Source organism: Octopus sinensis, linkage group LG6 (assembly GCF_006345805.1).
Source record: "Octopus sinensis linkage group LG6, ASM634580v1, whole genome shotgun sequence".
Lineage (NCBI taxonomy): Eukaryota > Metazoa > Mollusca > Cephalopoda > Octopoda > Octopodidae > Octopus > Octopus sinensis.
The window spans coordinates 68,096,948-68,124,480 of record NC_043002.1 but is presented as its reverse complement, the minus strand read 5'-3'; the positions used below and the strand labels follow the sequence as shown (position 1 = coordinate 68,124,480).

At 34.9% G+C, this 27,533-nt stretch overlaps 1 protein-coding gene across 2 annotated transcripts in view; it reads right to left on the bottom strand.

The window, feature by feature from the left end:
* Positions 1–347: 347 nt before the first annotated feature.
* Positions 348–27,533, bottom strand: part of LOC115212983 (protein Njmu-R1) — a 45,856-nt gene continuing 18,670 nt past the window's right edge. For both annotated transcript variants that reach the window (XM_029781849.2, XM_029781850.2), the window contains 6 exons: positions 17,104–17,223; positions 14,195–14,259; positions 9,735–9,949; positions 7,936–8,036; positions 6,314–6,384; positions 348–3,879 (listed from right to left, as the gene is read on the bottom strand). In XM_029781849.2, the coding sequence (XP_029637709.1) occupies positions 3,729–3,879; positions 6,314–6,384; positions 7,936–8,036; positions 9,735–9,949; positions 14,195–14,259; positions 17,104–17,223 (723 nt within the window). In that variant the 3' untranslated portion in view covers positions 348–3,728. The remainder of the gene's footprint in view (positions 3,880–6,313; positions 6,385–7,935; positions 8,037–9,734; positions 9,950–14,194; positions 14,260–17,103; positions 17,224–27,533) is intronic.

The window sequence follows — 27,533 nt, the reverse complement described above, 5'->3', positions numbered from 1 at the left end:
GTCATAACATCTCAATAATTAATGAAGGTAATTTTTTTTATTATATTTAAAAAGCAGAAGCATGGACTATTCAATCTATAACCTACAGTGGAGCTAAATTCTAAGAGCAAGGTTAAATGGAATGCTTTGAAACAAGTATTTTGGTGAAACCCTTTCTAAAACATTGAAGCGATCTTGCTTTGTGAACATATAGTCTGATTGCTCTGATTAATAAAAGGACTAGAATTCAACTTAAAAATTTATCATGTAAAAGTATAAAAATTTTTATTCCAATTCAAGGATTCCATATGAATTGATGCTATTAAATTAGATGTGATAAAGATTTATTTCAAACATTTTATTTCTAGTTTCAGCCGTTTTATATGTCACTACTGAAAAATTTATAAGTACCAATTGAGCAGTGAGGACAGTGTAATTGACTTAACTACTCCTGGGTATGAGTATAAAAACTGCACCCCTCTGCCAAGTTACATCGGGCCAGTGTGATCTGAAACTCAAATTCATGACCTCCACATCAGACTGTGGTTGGTGGAGAGAACATGCTGAGGTCCTTGTCCTGCAGTGGGCTGAACATGGGCAAGGCAATCCAATCCACTGAAAAACAATAGAAAAATGCTTAGGACTTAGGTCTGTTGTGAGCCCCAGGACTGATAAGATGGAACTTAATCCAGTTTCCTTGGCGGATAAGTGACTGAGGTAACAACACTCCCAACTGAATGGGACAGCAATCCGTTGCAGGGTTGACTTCCCAGCTATTGATGGAACTCATTTACAGCTGAGTGGACTGGAGCAATGTGAAATGAAGTGTTTTGCTCAAGAACACAACACATCACCCACTCTGGGAATTGAAACTATGATCACAGAATTCTAAGTGCAACACCCCAACCACTAGGCCATGCATCTTCACACAAATTTGAAGTATTTTATTTGTATTTTATAAATCATTACCCAAATTATAAAATAAATTTGAAAGTGGTTGAAATAACTATGGAGAGCAAATTTGCTAAATAGAATTCAGTACTCTTGTTATACTCCACCAAAGCCAGTCCCAACGTGTGGTAAAAGGAGGTGTACTGGTGATGGGTTGGCACCCCATCCCATAAAATAATTCACCACTACAAAACCACCAGAATCAGAAGTCAACACCATCAAACCCCTCTGCAGGGTCCCAGGATTAGAAAAGATGATGTTTGGGATCTGACACTTGATAAAGATGACTGGAAGACTCTAGTAGCCTGATGTTCATTGAATAGGAGGATCTTAGTGCTAAGAGATAATCATATTTTTAAAATAGAATTTATTAAAATGATTAGATTCACTGACATTATTTTACCAAAAGGTTTCTCTATTTTCGTAAGGAGTTAATTTGTTAGCAAGCATGCCTACTTCCATTTTTACTTTTTGGCTAAACAATTAGACCCAGTTCCCTGAGATAAGAATTCATAACTTTATTGTTCTAATTTCTCATGTCAATTCTCATGTCGACTGACTGTTTTCTCAAGACTTCAAATTAAGAGTAAAAGGGCTTCCCACATACATTCACAAAGAGATTTAATCTATGGAAGGACTGAATAACCATAATCCAAAGATCACAAATATTTTGCTAAGAAGATAGAGACAACACTAACTGAAAATAGTTGTCATCAATAAAATAAGCAGCATGAAATTTAGATGTTTTGCAATGCCCAGAAAATTTTTAAAAGACAAAAATATGGAATTAGTCACACTGACTGTTACACATTTTGTCAAACAATATTTAAACTATGAAAATGGAAATTTTCATGGGAATGAAAAAATTCATGTTAATATAAAACCAAAAAAACAAAAAAAAAACAAAAAGAAAACATGAAATCTAACAGTTGGTCTTTGTCTTCAGCAGTCATCTTTACTCAGCAACATTTCTTGGAAGCTCAGATTTATATAGTTTTGTTTTAAGACAACTTTTAAATATCATCAAGGAATCTTTGCGAAAACTGATCCATTTACACTTGAATTTAAAGATCAAAGCACCAGGCAATCATTTAACAACAAAAATAAACTGTAATAACCATCAACACCAGTTCTAACCAGGAAACTGAAAACGGCCAACAAGAAGTTAAAAGCTAATTTGTTTTTTAAAGGAAGCAATTATATTACTTTGTTTTCTAGTGGGAGTAACTACTTGTTTCCTATAAAGAGTAATTATATTCTAACTGAAGTAATATAACTAAGTATACAACATAATACAAAATAAACATTATTTTTGCATTACAATTGGGAAGCTATAAGACTTTATCATTATATGCAGCTATCAGGTTTTCAACAGTGAGTGTAATAATATGGTGAATTAAAAACTGCTCAGTAATTCAGAGATCAAATGGCAATGCTAATGCTTCCGAGTTTTAAGGTGGAGAAAATAACTCAGACTTGGATTAAAAATAGTGACCAAACAATTTCACTTAAATTCTGAAACTGGCAACATAATTCAGATTTAAAGGTTTTCATTCACACACCAAACACACAACACATATGCATACACACACATCAAACAAAAGAGTGGAATTTATTGTATTACATTTAATTCTCTAGTTACATGCATTTCAACACTACATGGTATATACATTCCATTAATATAAATATTAAATCTATCTATCTATCTATCTATATATATATATATTGATATGAATATAAATGATTTTGTAATATCACAACATATTGCATGTATCTCCTAAGACAAATGTTCAAAAGTAATGAGTGTGTGTGTGTGTGTATATATACTGATGTATGCTACATTGCAGGAAAAGGGATGAACATATGGTTGATCTTGTGATAAAAATATTAAAAATAAACCCAGATGAACCTAAAAACAAAACTTGCATAATAAGCTTTATCACCCTTAATATAAGAATTTGGTCAAGAACTGGTGTTTCATCAGTCATTATACATACATATATATTACCCCAACAAGCGCATATTGATATATTCACATATACACACACATACATAAACCCTCTTCTTTCTCTAGATGTAACATGCATGCATACAAATGCTTAACTTTGACTGAAAAGCTTTCATTAAATAACTGCTCCCTTAAACATGATAAACTACTTCCTTGTAGGAACAGCCATCATAGTTGTGCCTATGGCAATTAAAAACTGTCACACCAATGTCGGCTGTTAACAAGCAAGTGCTTCATTAAGACCGAAAATAATAATGATCCTTTCTATTATAGGCACAAGGCCTGAAATTTTGGGGGAGGGGGCTAGTCGATTACATCGACCCCAGTACACAGCTGGTACTTATTTTATCGACCCCAAAAGGATGAAAGGCAAAGTCAACCTTGGCAGAATTTGAACTCAGAATGTATACAGATGGCTGAAATGCCATTAAAGCATTTTGCTTGGAGTGCTAACGATTCTGCCAGCTCGTCAGCTTACTGAATATAATAATAATAATAAAAATAATTTAAGACTGAAATGTTAACATGAAGTAAATATTAATTTAACAATGACCTTAAAAAAGAAGGAATCATCACTTTGAGCTAACAAGACCTAACAATACCTTCCCTCGATCACTCCATTACGATACTCCAAAGGCACCAGTATGGAACACAACAGAAATAAACCATCATCAATAAATAAATAAATTTTTTTTTAAAATCAAAAATAAATAAAAACAAGAATCAATATCAATTTACAATATGTGATTTGGAGTTTTCAGTTTTTTTTTCTTTCATTCTTTTCCCTTTTTCACGACATCGTTTGAGACATTTCCTCAGTTTCTTGAATGAATTCTTTCAGAACCGCAAGAGCATCTTTGTCATCTGATTTCAAGTCTAACAACTGGCAGTATTTCAAGAGGATGTTTGTATAGCCAGAATATTTGAGAAACATATAAGCCCTGAAATATAAATCAGTAATACCAATTGCTGTCCCATTTTCAACATTTAACATACACAGTTGTGGCCAACAGTTTGGAACATAGGTGTGAAAATTAGAATTTTTATATTAAATGCACAAAGTTATATCTAATTTGCAATATGGTGTAGCAATTTGGTCTAGAACTATATTTTTGATTTTGCCTGTTTTTTCTTCTAGATATTGGATCAGTTATTTGGTAAGTATATCTCTATGGTGTATATATTTGAATCGAATTGTACTTGGGAAGAACAATTTTGATTTTAAAAAATGTTCCAAACTTTTGGCCATAACTGTATTATGAGGGTAAAATATTAAAATTAACCAGGATGAAATACTTTATTAAGGTAAGATACTAAATATCTGTGGAGACCTGCATTTAAGTGAGAGCATAAGCAGCATGAGGAAAAAGGCAAGGCAGTAAAGATATATCATCTCTAAAATGGATGAGTAAATTATCTGGATGGCAAAAATACTGTGTTGATAGCGGAAGATGAGCAAGGGGTATGCCAGTGCAGAAAACATTAAAAGCAAGAGCACTCAGCACAAAACTCCGTCAAGGCAACACCAACATCCTCTCAATGATTAGCTGGAAATGATTTTTAAAATGAGAATATCTCGCAAACGAGAATACTAAAAAATGAACCTGACTGCTCTCAAAAATTAAGTAAAAAAACCAGGAAAATAATCCAGTATCCTTGTCTGGTACCTAATCAATCCCAATGGTAGTCATGGAATGTGAAGGTGGATGTGCAGGCTGTGTGTGTGTGTGTGTCATCTGCAGTGGGAATGGGGACAGTTTTCTCTATGAAGGCCTTTTCTAATCTATCCACTGATAGTGTCTTTACAACCATTATCTATGCATGAAAGAAAATGGAAAGGACCTGCATACGGTACTGTTAAGGGAGGTTTAACAACATCATTACATACAAAAACGTGAGTTCAAGAAGTAAAGTTTCCTTCAAGGCAGAGCTAGAGATGCAATTGTCAAGAAGGTAAGAGGTATTAAACAGGAGCGATGTATTCAAAATTGGTAAAACTAAAAATTGTCGAGGATAAATTAAATTTATTATTGTTACTGAATATGTTAGTGTTATTTAATTTCCGAACAGTTTTGCTGCCATTTGTTTATGTATTTTGATTTCTTTATCCATCAGTTTCTACTAAGATAGAGACGTGAGTAAAATTAATAATAGAGAAACGAAAATTTGAAACAGAAACGCTGCCATAACTTATGTGGAATCTATGAGCGTGCTTTCAAGGGAGGTAATCGGAGAAAAACTTGAAAGTCAACATAAGATCATAATCATGTAAAGTAAATATAACAAATAATCCAGAATCCTTGTCTGGTATCGGATTGATCCGAAAAGCTAATCAGTTTGTGCCAATCATGAGGCCAAACATCCCTGAAAGTTTCATCCGAATCCATCTAGTGGTTCTTGAGATATCTTGTCCAGAGACAAACAAACAAACACAACTGAAAACAATACCTCCGCCTTCGCTAAGACAGAGGTAATAATGATAAAACAGTATTTAAGTTATACTCAATGATCCCCACCCTTCTCTGTGTGTGTGTGTGTATATATATATATATATATAGATATATATATTTATATATACATATATATACTCTTATATGTATATATATGTATACATACATATACTCTATATGTATATATATTTATGTATGTATCTATCTATATCATCATCATTTTAACATCCACTTTCTGATACTAGCATAGGTCACACAGAAATGAAGTAGATTTCCTATGGCTGGATGCTCTTCCTGTTGCCAACCCTCGCTTGTTTCCAACCAAAGTAATATTCCCCTTAACCAAGTAAATTTTAGTGGAAGATTAGAAATGAGGGATACCATTTATGTGATGGTGACAGTTGTGTGCAATTACCATGTGATGTCTGAACAAGGAGGCACAAATACACATCAATGTGTGTGTGTGTTTGTTTGTTTGTGTCTACTTATGGTATTTAACTGTGCTCCTTTGAGCTCTGCTTTTGAATCTCACTCCTATGCCAATCTCCTTCCTATTTCAATAAAGTCATACTAGGGGACAAAAAAAAAGGACTTAGCTAAGCCTTTCATTCTTTTTAATAAATTTCAAAAATTTATAATAACTAACGAGTATTTAAGATGATGCTTGGAACAGAATGTTGCATAGGATTTTAATGGAAGGTTTTAAATTAAACACAAACTCTTTAAAACAGTCAGTTTTGTATCATGAAATCAGAAGTGATCTCAGATTGGTACAAAAGGATTGAAGTCACAAAGCATTTGCTGAAAACTAAACTAGTATCTATCGAGCAATGACACTAACTTAGAAGACAAAATAATTTGTGTGAAAAAAATTAAGTCTACAAGGCTAAAAGAAGAGTAAAACATAGAAACAATCAGTTCTTACCTATATAAAGCATAATGGTCATTTTCGGCAAGTTTTAGGAATCTATTTAAAGTATTTATATCCTGTATACACTGTAAAAGAAATAAAAGTCCAACAGTAAAGTTTCAAGCAATGACATGTAGACTTTGTGTCTTAAAATCTTCATAAGCTGTTAATTTTCATGTTTGGTTAAAATAAAGAAATTTTGAATTCATTTATTTTTTTAAATTCAGTCAACACACATATAAAGTAGAATATGTTATGTGAAAGACTACTGATTAAAGATTTTGAGAGCATGCTTCTAATAACTTACATTCCTTAACCCATTAGCATTTAAACTGGTCATATCTGGTCAAAATAATCTACCTGTTTTATGTTCAAACTGCTCAGGTCTGGTCTCTCACACCTACCTACAATGTCATTCTGAAAATAAGCATGGAGCTTAATGCTTAAGGTGTTGCACTTACAATCATCAATCGTGGATTGATTTCAGGACAGAGCAGTGTGTTGCATTTTTGAGTAAAATACTTCATTTCACATTACTCCAGTTCACTCAGCAATAACTGGGAGTGAAATTTTTTTCCCACGAGAGTTCTGGACCCCAGTAATGAACTCATTTACATACAGCCAATCAGAGCTCCCCTTGACCTTGTCAAGTTAACAAATGCACTCTACCAAGTAAACTCGGTCAAACTAAACGGTTTGACCCGAGCAAAACAAATAGTTTGACTGTAAACGCAAGACGAAGAGCGGTGTTGTAAATCGACCGATCGCTAAGTTATGCCTGATTTTAGAAGGAGACAAGTAATTAGATAGATTTGTATCTATATCTATTATATGGGATTTTGTTTGGGGCTCCATATGGTAAATATGTGGATGGGAAAAATGTGGGTAGAGGGTGATGTGCTAGCAACCCTCTCCCCTTACTGTTTTACAAAGTAAACAACAACACAATTACGCAGAGGCAGCCATGGTTGAAACAAGAACAAGATCAAAAAGCTTTATTAATGGGTATAGCTCTGTTTCGCATTTTATCATCATCAACATCGTCATCGTTTAACGTCTGTTTTCCATGCTGGCATGGGTTGGACGGTTCGACCGGGTTCTGGGAAGCCAGGAGGCTGCACCAGGCTCCAGTCTGATCTGGCAGTGTTTCTACAGCTGGATGCCCTTCCTAACACCAACCACTCCATGTGTAGAGGGTGCTTTTTACGTGCCACCGGCACAGGGATCAAAGGAGGCTGGCAACATCCACAATCGGTTGGTGCCTTTTATGTGCCACCGGCATGGATGCCAGTCAAGGCGGCACTGGTATCAGCCACGTTCAGATGGTGTTTTTTACGTGCCACCGGCACGGGTATCACAACTACAATTTCCATTTGATTTTTATTTTGATGTTGATGTACTTGACTCAATAGGTCTCCTCAAGCACAGCAGGTTGCTCTACGATCCAAGGTAAGCACAGCAGGCCGTCCTGTGAGCAAAGGCCATCCTGCGAGCAAGCAGGCCGTTGTGTTTAAAAATGAAATAATCATATCTTAGATAGAATTGGTTAGTCTATTTTATATATTGTGTTTGTAAATGAAATATAATTGTATGTTAGACAAAAGTGGTTAAGCTAGTGAAAAATAATTCCTTCCTACCTGGAGCTTGTATGAATCAATGGTTACTTTGAGACACAATGCATTGTGTCGGTCACTGTTAATAAGTTTCTCGGCCCAATCTTTACAAAACCTGCAGCTTTCTGAAAATTGAGAGAACAGAGTATTAGATACATTAATTAAAGTATGCATGGGGGTAAATGTATGAAAATAGGCAGCTGCTTCATCAGAATGAATACTCTTTTACTCTTTTACATATTTCAGCCATTTGACTGTGGCCATGCTGGAGCACCACATTTAGTCAAGCAAATCGATCCCAGGACATATTCTTTGTAAGCCTAGTGCTTATTCTATTGATCTTTTTTGCCAAACCACTAAGTTACAGGGACGCAAACACTCCACCATTGGTTGTCAAGCGATGTTGGGGGGACAAACACAGACACACAAACATATACACACACATACATATATATGACAGGCTTCTTTCAGTTTCCATCTACTAAATCCACTCACAAGGCTTTGGTCAGCCCAAGGCTATAGTAGAAGACACTTGCACAAGGTGCCATGCAGTGGGAATGAACCCGGAACCATGTGGTTGGTAAGCAAGCTACTTACCACACAGCCACTCCTGCACTTAAATGATAAACTTTTGTTGTTGTTTATTTCTAAATCAGTCCAATGATCAAAAATATTCCAGATGTAACCAGGTTTTTGTTTTGTATATCAGTGACTATATTGTCCAGTGAGTCAATCCATTTTTAAGAGAGGAGTGTCCAACCCATGGAAAACAAATGTTAAATGATGATGATGATGATGAAGATAATGTGATTTGAAGAAGATTTCATAGTTATTTCTAGTAGACTGAGTAATTGCATAAATGCTACCCCATTGACTTTATAAATGATGTAAGTGATCAATGTAGAAATAAACCAATGAAACCATGAAATAGCATCTGTTCTTTCTTTTACTGTTTTATTAGTCAAAATGTAATAGAATATACATCATCATCACCATTTATATCTGCTTTCCATTCTGGCATAGTTTGGATGGATATATTTTAGAATGATCAATAACAAGTCTACTAATTTTAGTATGACAAATACATTATGACTCATGGAGGACTTTTTCTGCAACGCTTTCAAAAATCATGTCTTCTAGCAGTGACTATCATCATTCATCCTCCTCCTCCTCCTCCTCATCATCATCCTTTAACATCTGCTTTCCATGCTGGCATGGGTTAGACAGTTTGACTGGAACTGGTAAGCTGAATGGCTGAACCAGGTTCCAGCCTGATTTGACATGCTTTCTACAGCTGGATGCCCTTCCTAACGCCAAACACTCTGAGAGTGTAATGGGTGCTTTTTACGTTCCACTGGCCCATTTACACAACACTGGCAACAGCTACAACTACATGATTATGATTTCACTTGGCTTGACAAGTCTTCTCAAGCACAGCATATTGCAAAAGGTCTCAATCACTTGTCATCGCCTCCATGAAGCCATAAATAACATGAAATTATATAAGATATTTGGATTTTAAAACAGAATTTATCCTTAAACATACACCTCTATATTACGCCTTTACAAAATGAATCTTTTATAAATTTTCTTTGATAAGCAGCCAAATATTCAAATTTCATCTGTGGTCTCAAGAAAAAAAAAAGGCAAGGCATATTGGATAATGTGCTTTTATAAATACACTATGTCTTAACAAAAGATGGGATGGTCACAGCTGGAATATCTTTCATCAATAAACCTGCTTAATCATGGTCAAACAACAATAGGGATCCTTTAAAAAGCTGCTCTCACAGTGAAATGAAAAACTGTTTACCAAAACTTACCATCTGGTTCAAATTTGAAACTTTTTCCTTGATCAATAGTCAGACAGATTGTCTTACTGCTTTCTTTTTCCCCTTTGGCTGGGTAGTTAGCAGTGGATGTACCTGTATGCAAAACTGGTTGAACATCCAAAGTCTGCCAGCTGTCTCCACTGGAAGACATATTACAGCTACTATGAAGGTTACTGATACCATCAAGTGTACAACTCCTAATAAAGCTGTAAAACAAAGAAAAGGGTTTTATCTTAGAGCCAATTGTTTACATTTCTTATCCATATATAGAATCTCCCAATTTTTTGCAATTTCCTAACAGTCTTCGGTAGGCTTTAATCCTTTGCTTCTACATTAGTACTACATCATAAAAAAGATCCCTGCTTAGTTGTTAATTTCCAGCTCATTTAATAACAACTTGTCTGATGAAACCATCCCTGTTCTATAATACAAATAATCAGTTTTATAGTGATCTAAATTTAAATATTCCATCAAAATTTAACATAAATTTTTGTTTTAAACACCAGGTTAATAATGATAAATTTATTTTACTAAACGCTTTATTATTTTCGAAATATGGTAACCAAGGGGTTATAGTGATCTCGCTTTTTAACCAATTAAAGAACATTTAAGTGGTCTTTAGCATTTGACCTGGTGGAAATGGCAGCTGAATCTCTCTCAAATCATATTCTATTGACTAGGAAAAGAAAGGGCAATAGGAAAATACTGTATTAGAAACAGTAACTCTTTTGTTACCATATTCCTGTTGAAAAACACTGATTTAGTTTCAATTAATTGTGAAAATAGCAAAGAATTTCGTAAAATGGCTGTCATCATTATGCTGGTGTTTGGAACATAAATTAACACAAAATTTTGACAATAAGTTTTAATTTAGATCACTTCAAAACAAGAAGTGTGGATCTGAAAACCAGGGCTGGTCTCAGGTGAGTTGATAGCAAAAAAGTTAAATTTGGAATAAAAGACGGGATGGTCATGCCTAGAATGTCTTTGATCAGAAGTCTATTTGATCAGGGTTGACCAAGGCTGAACAACAACTACTACTTTTGTAGTATTAACTTTCTATACAAAGCTTAGTATTTATCCAGTAAAAGAATAAAAGAATCTCCCAATATAATAATGAGCATAGTGTTTTTATATATTTGTGTATATATATATATATATATATATATATATATATATATATGTGTGTGTGCATTTCGTTGTGCTTATTGTCCTGTATCTCTCTCTTTTTTTGCTTGTCTTGTTCCTTGGTTTGTGTCTATGTGTTTCGTCTCTCTATGTGTTCGATGTCTTTTTGGTGTCCTGTACACATATATGCGTGTATATGTACATGTAGAGGTAGGTACGTACATATATGTTTATATATATGCATATGTTCTATTTTATTAACATATATATATATATATATCCAGAGTCATGCCGGACATGGAAGAGGACAGAAAATAGTCACTCAGTGAAGGAGAAGTAGTGAGAGTAATAGCCCTGAGTGAGAGAAAGTAATAGCAATGAGAGAAAGGAAGGCGTGATGGATGAATAAAGAAGGAAGGGATGAAAAAAAATCAGTGTTTCAACTCTGTGTGAGTATATGTGTATATGTGTGTGTACAAGGGAAGTATGTGAATGTTTGTATGTTTGATTATTATGTACCTTATCTTGATAATACTAAAACTGTAGGTATGTTTGTGTGTAACTGAAATATCTCAGAAATAGTATATTTTATCTTATTCCTTTTTACATATTTATTTTCATACTTACCTTCGGCAGTGCAGTACAAATTTTTGTGACATTTGGACCTCTATTTAAATGATTAAACACAATTTTTGCTATTTCTTGATGAAAAAATACATGGCTTCCATGACATCAACACACATAGAGAATACACACACATATAATGAATGTTATGGCATGTCAATCAACACAAACACATGTTTGCTATCTGTAACATATACACATACATTGTCCTCGCACTCTCTAAGAAAAAAAAACGTTGACTTTTTGATGTACACAATATCTTAATTGTTTAAAAATATTTTGAACTGAAAGTGATTTCATTATCCAAAGTTTGTTAATTTATGTAAAAATTTTTTGTTTATTTACATTTGTTTTAAAGTGAAAGAGAAGAGAAAGTGAAAGATGTATGTGTATATGAAATGGACTTGAGTGAAAGAGAGAGAGGAAGACAGAGAGGGAAAGAGAGTGTGAGTGAAGGGGTGTGTTGTCATGTATACATACGTACATCAATACATATGCGTACATCTTTTTTGTATGTACGTATGCATGTGTGTGAGAAAGAGAGTATGTGTATGTGAGTGAGTGAACATCTGTGTTCTCATGTATGTGTATGTGGCATACTCTCTCTCTCTTTCTCTCTCACACACACACGTATTTCATACACACGTTCATACAACTTTCACTTTCTCCTCCCTTTCACTTTAAAACAAAAGTAACAGATGATTTTCAAGATAAAAATTGTTAAGAAGCTTCTACTCATGTAAATTGTTTGGATAGTTCCAATTAAATAAGTCCAGAAATTAGGTTAAATATATATACATGCATAACTACCGTGAATTCCCATTCTACAAAATGGCAAACAATTCCGTGAATACTTTACCAGGCAAGGCTGGGTAGTAAGTCTAATTTATATATAAAATACTACAATTAGCCGTCATTATTGATGGCACGTGGTCAGCTAGTAAGTACATAAAAATATAATTAATTTTCTAGTAATTTGTGGGTTGTGAAGAGGGATTAGTTGATTAATCCTTTAGCATTGAAACTGGCCATACCCAGCCCAAATATACTATCAGCATTATGCTCAAACTGGCCTCTCACACCTACCCTGCAATGTTATTCCAAAAATATATAATTACATAACTGAAATCTCAAAGCTATGAGATAACGCAGAATTAATTCAAAATGATTTGAATAAATAAACATTAATTTGACAAAGTAATCTGAATGCTAAAGGGTTAAATCAACCTCAATTTTATTTGACTGGTATTTCGTGTTATCAATGCCAAAAGGGTGAAAAGCAAAGCTGATTTCAGTTAGATTTGAACTCAGAACAGTAAAAAGCTGTAACAAAATATTACAAGGCATTTTATCAGGCACACCAACAATTCAGCCAACTCAATGAATAATAATAATGATTGTTCTTTCTAATTTTGGTCAAGGCTAGCAATTTCAATGGGAGAAGAGAATCAATTACATTGACCCCCAGTGCTCAGGTGTTCCTTGAGCCAGAAGAAATGCCACTAAGCATTTTTTCTGAGGCAGTAATGAGTTTATTAGCTCATTGCCTTAATAATAATAATAATAATAATTCTTTCTGCTATAGGCTTGAAATTTTTAGGGAGGGGCTAGTCTATTATACTGACTTCTGTGCACAACTAGTACTTATTTTATTGACCCTGAAAGGATGAAAGGCAAAGTTAACCTCAGTGGAATTTGAACTCAGATTGTAAAGACAAATAAAATGCCTTTAAGCTAACAACTCTGCTAGCTCACCATTTTAATAATGATAATAATCCTTTCTATATGGTTACAAGGCCTGCAATTTTGGGGGAGGGGACTAATCAATTACATCAACCCCAGTGTTTCACTGGTACTTAATTTATTGACTCCAAAAGGATGAAAGGCAAAGCCGACCTCGGCGGAATTTGAACTCAGAACACGTTGATGGATGAAATGCCGCTAAGCATTTTTTGCCTGGCATGCTAATGACTCTGTCAGCTTGCTGCCTTAAATAATAATAATAATGATAATGGTTTCAAATTTTGGCACCAAGCCAGTAATTTTGGGGCAGTGAGATAGTCATTTACATCGACCCCAGTGATGAGTTGGTACTTACTTTATTGACCCAAAAAAGATGACAGGCAAAGTCAGCCTTGGTGGAATTTGAACTCAGAACATAAAAACAGACAAAATGCTGCTAAGCATTGTGCTCAACATATTAACAATTCTGTCAGTTCATCACCTTCTTAATAATGATAATAATAATAATAATTCATTCTTTTATTGGCCACAAGGGCTCACATAAAATTACATTAAAAGACATACAACAATATAAAAGACAAAAACAGGACGATAGAATGGGTTTTACAATGTGAAAACAATATAAATAACAACTAAAAATTAAACAAATTAAAACTTCCAATAAGGGAGGCGCTTTAAGGACCTCGTGGAAAAACCCACAAAAGCCACAGGTGCCTGAACAACAGGGCAAGAGCCCTTTTCCTTTTTATTTTTACAGGTGTACGCTCAGAATTGGTCCTTTTACACTGGTCATTCTTCCAACACTCACCCACATTTTCAACAAACTTGCTACAGGGCAACACTTCCCTCTCCACCCCCAACTTCCTGAGGGCTTGGCCAAAGAGGAAAGTGCCTGTGTCCACCATACTACCTCTTTTGATAATAATAATAATAAAATATTAGTTGACGTTGCTTACTTTTGTATATCTTTCCTCAGTTGTTCAGAACCTCCATTGATTTCCAGCTGTATTCCAAGTAATGCCTACAAAACATGATATGCCTGCATCGTAACTATTGTGCATTGAATAAAAGAAATACGATAACATTCTAATAGAACTCACGGATTATATGTTTAATGTGTGTTTGTCGTTTATCTATTTAAGCCTGACATTTATTCTAGCAGTCACTTTTGCCCACTAGGTTATAAGGACATAAACAAAGCAACACCAGTTGTCAGACAGTGGTGAGGGATACACACACACACACACAACTAAGCTAGGTTTCTCTAAGAAGCCTATGAAACTTTAAGCCATCTGGCACTGAATCAAACTGTTTTAAACAATCTCCTAATATAATAATGAGCATAGTGTTTATATGTGTTTATATATATATATATATATATTTGTCCAAAATCACGCAGTAGGAATGAATGGCGAAGGGAGAGGAAGAAAATAGTAATTCAGTGAAGGAGAAGTAGTGAGAGTAATAGCCCCAACTGAGAGAAAGTAATAGCAATGAGAGAGAGGAAGTGGCAAAGAGCACATCATGTATCTTCTGTTTTTCTCAGTCACAACATATGAATGAGAAAGGAAAGGGTGATAGATAATTAACGAAGGAAGGGGTGATGGCAAACTTAGTGGCATGATGGAAGTTTGATGGCGAAAAGAAAAGTCAAATAGCATTTCAACTTTGCGTGAGTATATGTGTGTATATATAAAAGGGAGTTATGTGTGTGTGTGTGTAATGGAAGTGGAATGGTGGACATTCAACACTGAAAAGAAAAATCAAACAGCATTTCAACTCTGAGTATATGTGTGTATGTGTGCATGTGTACAAGGGAAGTATGTGAATGTTTGCACCTGTGATTATTATGTACCTTATTTATATATAAAATACTACCATTAGCCATCATTTTTGATGGCACAAGGCCAGCTAGTACACACACACACACAGAGGCAGTGCCCCAAAATGGCCACAGCCTTAGGCCTGAAATGTATAAAAGAATATATATATATATATAGTTGAAAAAGGAAATGGAAGATAGATTTAGTTTGAATCTTTATTCATTATGACAATCGTTTTGACCCATCCTGCATCTGTCCCACAGAGATAGGATATTGTGCATCTGGTTTTATATATATATGTATATATGATAGGCTCATACACAGTTTGGTCTACCAAATCCACTCAAGACTACAATAGAAGACATTTGTCCAAAGTGGCAAGCAGTGGGACTGAACCCAAAACCATGTGGTGTAAACCACATAGCCAGGCCTTCAATTATATCCATGCCTTTACTCTTTAGCTGGTTTTTTCATTGCACTGCAGCCACATGAGTGTATTGCCAGCTAAGAACTGACCAAGGCTGAACAGCTACAACAATAATAAGGAACTGTACCAATCCTAAAATATTGTTGCAGAGCATTTCATTTGATACTCTAACATCCTGTCCATCTATTTAATGCCCTGCCAGACTAGCCTTTCATAAGAACTAGTCTTTTAATAAGAGTTGACTCAGAGCTAAACAAGAATAGTAACAACAAATTAAACAGGATTAATGTAATTCTATCTCTAAAAGCACCATTTGATAACTGATGCAATCTCTTCAATTTGAACAGCTTCTTAACTGGAAAAAATACTGAGAAAATTTATAAAACAAAATGCATGTAATTAATTTCAATTTCTAAAAGTAAGTACATTTACAGTTTTGCATTATTTTAGAGTTGTGCTTCCCAGCCTTTTAAAGAATAATGACATATTTTACATTATTTACATATTTACATTCGATGGATATTTGTCCTCATCTTGTTTGTTGTTAACACAATGCTTCAGCTGATATACCCTCCAGCCTTCTTCAGGTGTCTTGGGGAAATTTCGAACCTGGGTTCTCATTCTTAAGGTATTTTTCGATGTTAGTATTCAGGTCACTTCCTGGTACCGAACTCGGAATCTTGGGGTTAGTAGCCCGCGCTCTTAACCCCAAGATTCCAAGTTCGATTCCAAACAGTGACCTGAACAATAACAATAATAATTATTATAATAATAATAATAACATTGGAAAAATACCTTAGGAATGAGAATCCAGGTTCGAAATTTCTCCAAGACACCTGATGAAGGCTTGGAGAGTATATCAGCCGAAACGTGTTAACAACAAGCAAGATGAGGACAAATATCCGTCAAATGTAAATAATGTACATAATTCCTCATCTCTTAAATATAGAGCAATGACATATTTTGTTTCATTTTGTTTCATTAAAATCAAGACAACACATTATTAATCTACTTTTTTTTTAAAATTAACCCTTTTAAACCATTGTTACCATATTTAGTTAAAATAAACAGCATTTCTTCCAATTTTGAAAGTAATGAAAACTTAGTCATTAAACTGGTGTTTGGAACAAATCCTGGAATTTTGGAGGAGGGGTTAAATCGATTGTATCAACCCCAGTGCTCAACTGGTACTTATTTTATCAACCCTGAAAGGTTGAAAGGCAAAGGTGACCTCAAGGGAATTTTAATTCAGAATGTAAAGACAGACGAAATACCACTAAGCATTTTGTCTGGTATGCTAACAATTCTCCCAGGTCACCACCTTTGGAACATAAATTAATATGGAATTTTGATGGAAGGTTTTAATTTAGACCACTTTAAAACAGAAAGTTTGTATCATAGGTGGGGTGGTATCAAAAGGGTTAAATCTCATATAACTGAAGGATAGAATATATTTAGGTTTATGTACAAGAGCAATCATGCACTATCAAAATATGTAATTAGTGTTATCATTTGCAAATGTGAAAAATTAGAGATAAAATATTCTGACCTCAGACAATTTTATGACACACCCAGAGTGGGAAGCACCACGTTTTTGTTATGAATGAGAACTTACACAATAAATCAAGTGATGGATGCTGTCATGTAAAACATCTATACACCGACATAAATAGTCCATAGCAATCACTGGCCAGGCTTCAAGGTAGTCTTTCACACAAGTGTCAATCTGACTCAACTGGAAGAAGATAAATAGCATTTATTGAAATAGGGTTCTAACATTGATTACATGGCCACAAAACTCTGGAGCAATTATTGTCAATATCAACCCCAGTAAATCACAGGTATTCACTTTATTGACCCTAGCAAGATGAAAGGCAAACTAGAAGCTAGCATGATTCAAGTTCAAGGTATTTTATTTGACACTACCTATTCAACCAATCTACGGATCTTAGGTTTGTCTATATGCAGGTTCATTAGCCTGGAGCTTTCCCTGGTTTCTGTGGCTATAATGACAGAGAATACAAAACTTCTCACTGAACAAGACGCCAGTCCATTGCTGTTGCTGGTACTTGTTTCCAACTGAGTGGGCAGGGGCTATAAGAAATTAAGTGTTTTGCTCAATAACTCAATATGTTGTACACTTTGGGAATTGAAACCAAGACCTTATTATCATCAGCCCAAAACTTTAAGCACTAGCCTATGCATCTACACATATTTTGCCTACTCTTTGCCCTAATTTCTCGTACAGGCAAAGGCCAGAAAATTTGTGAGGAGGAGGAACACAAACAAGGATATCAGTTTTAGTACTGTCAAGCTCGGAAGGATGAAAAACAAGGTAGACCTTGCTGGGACTTGCACTCACATTGCAAAGAACAGTAACTAAATACCACAAGGTATTTTGTCTGATACTGTTCGTTTAACGTCATCATCATCATCATCGTTTATCATTATTTCAATAATAATAATAATAATAATAATAATCCTTTCTACTATAGGTACAAGACCTGAAATTTTGGGGAAGGGGGCTAGTCAAGCTGATCGACCCCAGTACGCACCTGGTACTTAATTTATCAACCCCGAAAGGATGAAAGGCAAAGTCGACCTCAGCGGAATTTTAACTTAGAATATAGCGGACATGCGAAATACTGTTAAGTATTTTGCTCAGCATGCTAACATTTCTGCCAGCTCACCACCTTCATAATAATAATAATAATGGTTTCAAATTTTGGGGGAGGGTCCCAGTTAATTAAATCGACCCCTCAACTGATACTTATTTTCTTGACCCCAAAAGGATGAAAGAAAAAGGTCAACCCCAGCAGTATTTGAACTCAGAATGTAAAGCTGAATGAAATGCCACTAAGCATTTTGCCTGGTCTACCAACGGTCCTGTCAGCTAGTTGTCTTAATAATACTACTACTAATAATAATGGTTTCAAATTTTTGCACAAGGCTAGCAATTTGGAAGTTGTGAGCTAGTCATTACATCAATCCCAATACTCAACTGGTACTTTATTTTATTGATTCTGAAAGGATAAAAGGCAAAGCCAAACCCTGTGGAAATTGAACTCAGAATGCCACTAAGTCTTTCACCTGGTGTGCTAATGATTCTGCCAGCTCACCACCCTAATAATAATAATAATCCTTTTTACTATAGGCATAAAGCTTGAAATTTGGGGGAGGGGGATAGTCAATTACATCGACCCCAGTGTATAAGTGGTGCTCATTTTATCAACCCTGAAAAGATGAGAGGCATAGCTGACCTTGGTGGAATTTGAACTCAGAATGTAAAGCCAGATGAAATACTGCTAAGCATGTTAACGATTTTGCCAGTTCGCTACCGTAACAATAATGATGATGATGATGATGATGATAATGGTTTCAAATTTTGCCACAAGGGCAACAGTTTTGGGGTAGGGGATGAGTCGATGACATTCACCTCAGTGTTCCACTGGTACTTATTTTATCGACCCCAAAAGATGAAAGGCAAAGTCGACTCTGGGTGGAATTTAAACTCAGAATGTAAAGATGGATGAAATGCCACTAAGCATCTTGCCCAGCATCCTAATGACCCTGCCAGCTTGCCTCCTTCAACAGTAATAATTTCTAGCATTGTTACATTGTGACAAACTTTATCATAAAATGAAGTCGATTAAATCAATTCCAGTTCTTAACATGCCCTCATTATATTGTCTTTGAAATGAGACAGTGATGATAATAATAATCCTTTCTACTGGAAGCAGAAGGCCTCAAATTTGGGAGAAGGGATTAAGTTGATTACATTGATCCCAATGCATAACTGGTACTTATCTAATCAACCCCAAAAGGATGAAAGACTAAGTTGGCCCCGGCAGAATTTGAAGTGATAATAATAATAATAATAATTATATAATTCATAATAAAAATAAATATTTTTAAATTTTGGCACAGAGCCAGTAATTAGGGAAAAGATAAGCAATTACATCAACTCAAATATGTACCTATTTTAATGACCATAAAAGGCGAAGTTGACCCCAGTGGAATTTGAATTCAGAAGGTACAGATGGACGAAATGCCATAAAACATTTTGCCCAGCATACTAACAGTTTTGCCAACTTGCCACCTTACATAGTCATATAATAAGGTAACAATGTCATTGCATGTGGTATGGTTTAGTTATATCTCACAGATAGGCCCCATCCTGGTCTCTTCAAATAAAAAGCAGATCCTTAAAAAATATTCTTACATACTCATAGATTCTTTTACAGTTAAATCAAATGTTTGAGTTATATTATGTTAGTTAGTTAATTTGGCTCAAAAGCAAATAGCAAGGCCATGTAGGGGGACATGGAGTTAAGTACAGGGTGGTGTTCATGTAAAGAGTTCAGGCCACTTGAGGTCCAGGGAGGCTTTGAACAAAGCGGTCGTCGGCATCTTCACCATCTCGTCTGGCAGCTTGTTCCACGGATCCGCAACCTGGACGGAGAAAGCTCCTCTCCTTCGATTGAGATGAAATCGTCGCAGGTAGAGCTTTTCGGAATGACCCCGCAGCCGACAATACTGCTTTACCATACATCATCCAGTAATGCACCTCAGTACATCATCAGTGATGTTTCCTAGGGTCATTAGGTGATTTGGGTCTTTCAACATCAGACACCCTTACCCAGGAGACCATGCCCAGCATGTTATAAACTCTGCAGAGGGACTGGCCTGTGAACCCTCTAGATCTTATCTCAATGGGGGTCACACTTTGCTTGCTACCCATTACTTTGGCATAGTTCCATCAACTCTGCATCCTTCCTCCTTTTATTCTCATTTGCCTCCTCGATGTGGTCCTCCCAGGGAAGGGAGAGTTTTAACAAAATCACCTGCTTAAAAAGTGAATCTAAAAAGGAAAATAAATATAACTGGTTGAAAAAAAAATTATTGTTAATTATAACTTACATAAGATTATTCCAGCTTAAATGAGAATATTTATGAGAGTTAAAAAGAAAAGTTATCAAAAATATATAAAAAGTTTAATACAACCAACATAAGTCATTTGATGCAATTTAAAAAAATAATACAAGCAAATTTGAAAATAAATTTTAAAATAGCAACAAGCAATTTTCTTGCATTTACAAAAAAAGAAGTAATTAACCAAAGCAACTGATGATGATGTTGCTTTTACAAAAGTAATTTTGTATTAAAGACTCAATGATTTTTTTTTTAAGCAAATGGATAAATGAAAAATATCAGGGATACTAAATGTACTAATGTCAGTAGATATTCTATGCTTTAAAGCAGAGGTTCCCAACCTTATTTTACTTGTGGACCCCCTGAGAGCTATCTTATCATGTGTGAACCCCATATATGCACATGCAAATTTTTGAAATAAAATATCTGTTTGTAGGTTAGTAAAAACTAACAATGAAACAATTTCGTTATATTCATAACATAAATTCCAAATACAAATGTTGAAAATTTCAATAAATACAAGTACCTCTCCTAGAAAACAAAATTTATATATGGACCCACAAATTACAATTTTTCACTTGTGGACTCCCTTAAAGCTTTTGTGAACCCTGGGGGGGGGGGGTCACGTGGACACCGGTTGGGAACCCTTGCATTAAAGCAAATCTAATTAGTATTTATGAAGGCAAAAAGCAAGTACGATAATTTGCAATTAAACAAACTAGACATGAGACGGTTATTAGCAGTTAAGTTCACCTTGTTGTATGCTTCATTCTTGTTAAATTAAATAATGTGTGGTATGCCAAATGAGAATGTTTCAGATCTGTTCTGGTCAAAATTTATGACTTAAAATATGGCCTCTCAAACATTATCTTTTTATGAGCTATGATAAAGTGAAGTGGAAAAAAAAGTAATGTAAACTAAGAAAAAAAGCGAGTTAATTTAACTAAAAACAATTTAGACAATGACCCCTTAGCAATAAAACAGTGATTTTACAACATTTCTAACATATGCCACCTGTTCTAAATATAACTTACTTATATCTCTATGAATAAGTCAGTAGTTTATATTTTTTTCATTAGCTTCTTAAAGTTCTGTTTAAAATCTAAAAAACTATTTGAATAGACACAAATACAGAAAAATGAGAGGCAACAAAGAAGTCCCTTCATGCTTGAAATAGCAGCCAAAACTCTCTCATATTATGCTTACAACTGTCTTTAAAAAATAAGGAAGGACTTATTAGATAATGTAGTTTGAGAACTCCCACCCCCAATAACCCCTTCCATGTTATCTTGTTCTAAATACACAAAAATCAGACTCTACAATGGATTCTCAGTGACCTGAAGGATTATGGGACATCATTGTGTGTGTGCATGTGTACATATGTGTGTAGCTTGTCCTATTGGAATTTTTTGCTCTAGTATTCTGAGAGAAAAATCATAGGGATAATTTCAAAGACTTTTACAGAAAATAAGGTGTTTTTGGTGTGTGTGTGTGGGGTTTACTAATTATTTCTAATCATAAAGAATTGTACTGTCATTACTTCCTATAGAAATAGAAAAGTAACATTCAGTTTAGAAAATATTATATCTTGATATGATGTGTAGTTTATGAGGAAAACATAAATAAATGTTGGTGTTAATGATTAAAAAACTCCGTTTTGAAAGTATGCAATGGAAAATAAGACAAAATTCTATTTGTTCAGCAAATATGAAGCATTCTCATAGAAATATAACGAAGAGATTTAAATAATGAGATACTAAAGTAAAATCATGAAGGAAACGGTAGTGGTGGTGGTAGGAGAATGAAAGTTGATAGTGATGAATATAGCAACTGAATGAATTCAATGGCAAATAAAATGCCATGCCATACAGAAAAGACAGTGTGTGTGTGTGTGTGTTGAGGAGTGGAATTATGAATACAAGTTATCAGTGAGTGTAAGATAAAATGTTATAATGGATGTGCCAAAGGTATGGAACAGAAGGGGCTGTGAGAAGATTGACAATATTACATCTCTTTCATTTTTAGTTTAAGGCCCTGTGCTTCCCTCCCCTACCCCTTCTCCCTTCATGATCAAAGAATCAAGCAAAATCCCTCACTGAAAGCCTCTAAACTCCAGCTAGGTTTAGAGTTTAGTATAGAAATCAACTGTAGAAAGTGAATTTTGCTACAAAATTATCGCTAAATTTATGAAAGAAAATGTTTTAATTTTAAATTATAACACATCTAAAACTAAAATCTTCAAAATTTACTTCCTCATTAAAAGTAATCTTTAATCAAAATGAATAAATTCATTAATCCTTAACTAAAAATTAATAAAGGGATATTACTGTAAATTTTCATCAACCAGAGATACATTTCCTTCTTGATAAGAAATAATTTATCAAAGACACAGGCATAGACAACCTCTTTCAAGAAGTGTGCTGCATCAGGTAATTTTTCGCTAGGTGTGCCATTCAGAAAGCCTCCATGGGATACAGTCTGCCCATAACTGTTCTAAATGATAGGGGCTCTATTCCCCAAAGCTACATGAATGAGGCATGTTGAATAGTGTCCTATCCAACAATGAAATACCTGAAGTAGATATAAATTCAGGAACTATAAACTGGTACTGCAAAACCTTGCTCCTAGTTTGTTTCATCTACAATCATTAGAGGTAATGAAACTAAAAATCTGCTACACTAATTTCACATCAGTAGTCAGCATTAAGAATATTAAGAAGTTAATTCTGTATAGAATGTATTTGTAAAACTACATTTTCCAGTATTATGAACTATCAACAAAAAAAAGCGGGGGGGACTGTAAAAGGAACGTATGAAAAAAGTCTAGAACTTCGGATTTGATAGAGTTATACAAACCAAGATTAAAAAAAAGAATTCTTCAAAATGATGTCCCCTGCTAAAGCTTTGGTTTATCAAGAGAATCATTTATGCCTGCATATTAAAGTGACTTGAATAAGAGAGTGGAAAATGTAAGAATCATGTATAAGCTGTTAATAAAATGTTAGTATTATAAATATAGTGTTAGTAATTTTATTAAGATTGTAACTGTAAGTGGAAAACGTTTTGAGTTTATTAGATAACACAACTAATGACTTGATAAAGAAAATGAAATAAGAAATTACAGAGAAAATAAAGATTTGTAAATTAAATAGATGACAGATTTGCTTGTCAGCTGCTTGGCCATAAGCAGCTGAGCATGTCCCTTGGTGGATGACAATATGTGCATCTCTGATCACAAGCTGAAGTAGTGGGGGAGCATTGTAGCCATGTGTTGAGAGGGATTCTTTGGGGTTTGAATAATTCACCCCAGGAAACATGGGTGTTTCATTCATCATCCTTAGACAACTCTTATTCAGGGACCTTTCGAGTGGGATGGGCTACTCGACCTGAAAAAAATTCTAAATGGGCCCCACCTGCAAAGTCATGCACTACTTTGATATGAGGTCACCATGTTACACACACATTGTTGTGATGCATGTGCCTAGTGCAACATTATCAGATAGGTAGTCATCATGGGTATACTGGGCTTTGTTTATTTGTATCCCAGCATCACTCTGATGGCAAGTGCAGCTCTCCTACTCAATGATAATAATAATAATAATAATAATAATATAATAATAATAATAAATCTTTTTCCTATAAGTAGAAGGCTTGAAATTTTTGGGGAAAAGGTGCTAGATGATTATATCGACCCCAGTACCCGATTGATACTTATTTTATCAGCCCCAAAAGAAAGAAAGGTAAAGTTGATCTTGGCAGAATTTGAACTCAGAATGTAAAGGCAGACAAAATGCTGCTAAACATTTTGTCTGGCTTGCTAATGATTCTACCAGCTCATGACCTAACAAATATTTATGTGATCAACATTAGAAGACTGATAGGTGAAGTCCATCCAGGATGGAAATTAAACTCAGAACATAGAAAGATAAAAATAAATCTACAGTGAAGCAACTTGTTTGATGCTCTACCAGTTCTGCCAATTCACTGATATGTAACCTTAATAATAATAATAATAATTAATGGTTTCAAATATTAACGAGAGATAGGTGGGGTGGGGTAGCAGGTTGGTCAATTACAATTGACCCAATTACTTGACTGGTATTTTATTTCATCAACCCTGGAAGGCTGAAAGGTTAAGTTGATCTTGGCAGAATTTGAACTTAGAATGTAAAGAACCAGAAGAAATGCTGCTAAGCACTGTGTCCAATGTGCTAACAATTCTGCCACTCACCACCTTAATAATCATAATGATATTTTTCTGTATTTGCCACAGGGACGTCAGATGAGAGGGACATTACAAGGATAGTTTACAATTCGTATGAGGGTTTAAACAAGAGGTGAAGAAAAGGGGAAGGTGAGAGTGAAATGAGGTAAAAGTATACAGAATATACAAAATATGTGAACACATAAATGCTGTAGTCCTCCAGATAAAGAATCTCCAGTTATAGCATCATGATGATGATGATGATGGTGATGGTGGTGATGATGATGATGATGATGATAATAATAATAATAATAATACCCTGATGCAGTACCAGGTAGTGGCTCTCATGGCTTCTGAGCTTAACTGATAGGAAGTGTTATCATGTACATTGTTTTGTCTTGGTACAAAAGATGGGCTACAGCAAATATTCTGCTCAATACCACAGATTTGCTTGTCAGTTGTTTGACCGTAACCAGTTGAGCACATCCCTTAGTGGCTGACGATATGTGCATCTCTGATCATGAGCAGAAGTAGTGGGGGAGCATCATAGCCATGTGCTGAAAGGAATTCTTTGAGGTTTGAATAATTCACTTTGAGAATTTTGTTCAGTGTGCTATCATTTCTGCCAACTCAATAATAATAATAATAATAGTAATATAATGATTTCAAATTATGGCACAAACCCAGCAAGTTCATCCCGAAAGGATGAAAGGCAAAGCTGACCTCGGTGGAATTTGAACTCACAATGTACAGATGTATGAAATACCACTAAGCATTTTGCTCGGTGTGCTAACAATTCTGCTAGCTTGCTGCCTTAGTAATAATAATAATAATGATCCTTTCTATTAAAGGCACAAGGCCGGGAATTTTGAGAGAGGGGACCAGACGAGTACACCGACCCCCACTGTTTCACTGGTACTTAATTTATCAACCCTGAAAGGATGAAAGGCAAAGTCAACCTTAGCAGAATTCGAACTCAGAACATAGTGACACTAAGCATTTTGCCTGGTATACTAATGATTCTGCCAGCTCAATGCCCTAATGATGATGATGATAATAATAATAATAATAATAATAATAATAATAATAATAATGATAATTTAAAGCTTTTGGTTTGAATAGTTCAAAGCTACATTTACTAGCACACTTTCCTGGACAATATAGCAAAATACTGTTCCTATTATGAAAAGAAAAAAAAAATGAAGGTAATATGAAGGCAGGGAGAGAGGAAGGCAGGGAGAGAGGGAGAGAGAGAAGGAAAGTGAGAAAGGAAAAGTGAGGAGAAGAAAGAGAATGAGTAGGAACTTCTGAATTGTGATTATATTTTGTTGGGAGGATTGAAATGAAATAGAGAAAATAATTAAATAAAAGTTAAAGAATGCAGCATACACGATGAGTTGGATTAGTCTACAAAAATATTGGGGATCTATACCACTCACCACTCATATTAAAGAATTACAACTGAGGTTTTCTAACTAGTTTTCACACAATTGAAAAGAAAAAGAAACCCAGAAGCAGTTCTCTCCCCTTCAGGACAATAGTCACCCTCTGTCTTACCTCAAAGTAATTGCTCTCCCACTTTCTCTCTTACACACACACACTCCACAAATAACTCCAAATAGCCGTAGTTCCCAGTCAAATAACCACATGTATGTTTATTTGCAGCAATAATATAAAATGTCTCCAGAAAACTGAAATGCGACCCAGAATCAAATATTAGTTCCCAAGTTGGGATAGTGATCCTCATGAACATCCAAGACAGTGCAACTTGAAGAAAGCTAATCGATTGATTGGCAAGAAGGTATTCACTAACATATGCTGTCTCCTCTCTCAGTATTTTATATGACCATTTCTACCATTACCTCTAACCCTCAGAACTAATTACTTTGCACACTACATACACCCCCAACGTTTATCTGACATACTTGTCTTCACTCTTCACATCGCCTATTCTGTCCTTCGCCTCCTTCACTGAACTAATCACTATTCCCAGCTCTTCCTACCCAGATTATCAACCCACTGGAATTCCTCTCCTAACCATAGTTGACTTACAGCTGGTTAAGCTAAACATCAATCTCATCGGCCTGGGAGTGCAAGTGAGAATCATGAGAGCAGAAACCCCTTCCTCTTGCCTATTTAAAGTGGGAAATGTAGATATATCATCATCATCTAACGTCCATTTTCTAAGATGCTGGCATGCATTGGATGGTTTGACAGGAGCTGGCTAACCAAAGAGCACTCACGTCTCCAACTGTCTGTGTTGGCATGGTTTCTATGGCTGGATGCCCTTCCCAATGTCAACCACTTTACAGAGTGTATTGGGTGTGTTTACATGGCACCAGCACCTGTGAGTCCACAAGACAAGGGCCTCTCAGCTGAGAGAGGGAGTGGGGGGGGGTCATGGCCATAAAGAACATGCCTGTATGTATGGATGGTCATGATTTTTACTTATATATATATTTTTCGCCATGATAGATCGCTAGCCACTACACACATTTTTTTCTCTCCTTGTTTCTTTCTGTGTTCTTTTTTGTGAAAGAGCATAGGCTCGAAATGTTAAAGACTTTTTCAATTCCCGAGCGTTATACTAATACATCTGTTTGTTGTCTACAACACCTGTCGTCTTTTGTTTTTTTGTGAATTCTCCCTATATATATATATATATATATATAAATATAAATATATATATAATCAAAATAAGCAACAAGGATATCCTTGTTGCTTATTTTGATTATAATCACCCCATTTGATTTATATGGATAATACCATACCAAATTCTGGTGCCTTTAACTTAAGTACCATATTCATCTGAATCTATATATATATATATTATATATATATATATATATATATATATATATATATATATATGAGACACATGTTCTCACTAACTCCTTCACCCAATCCCTT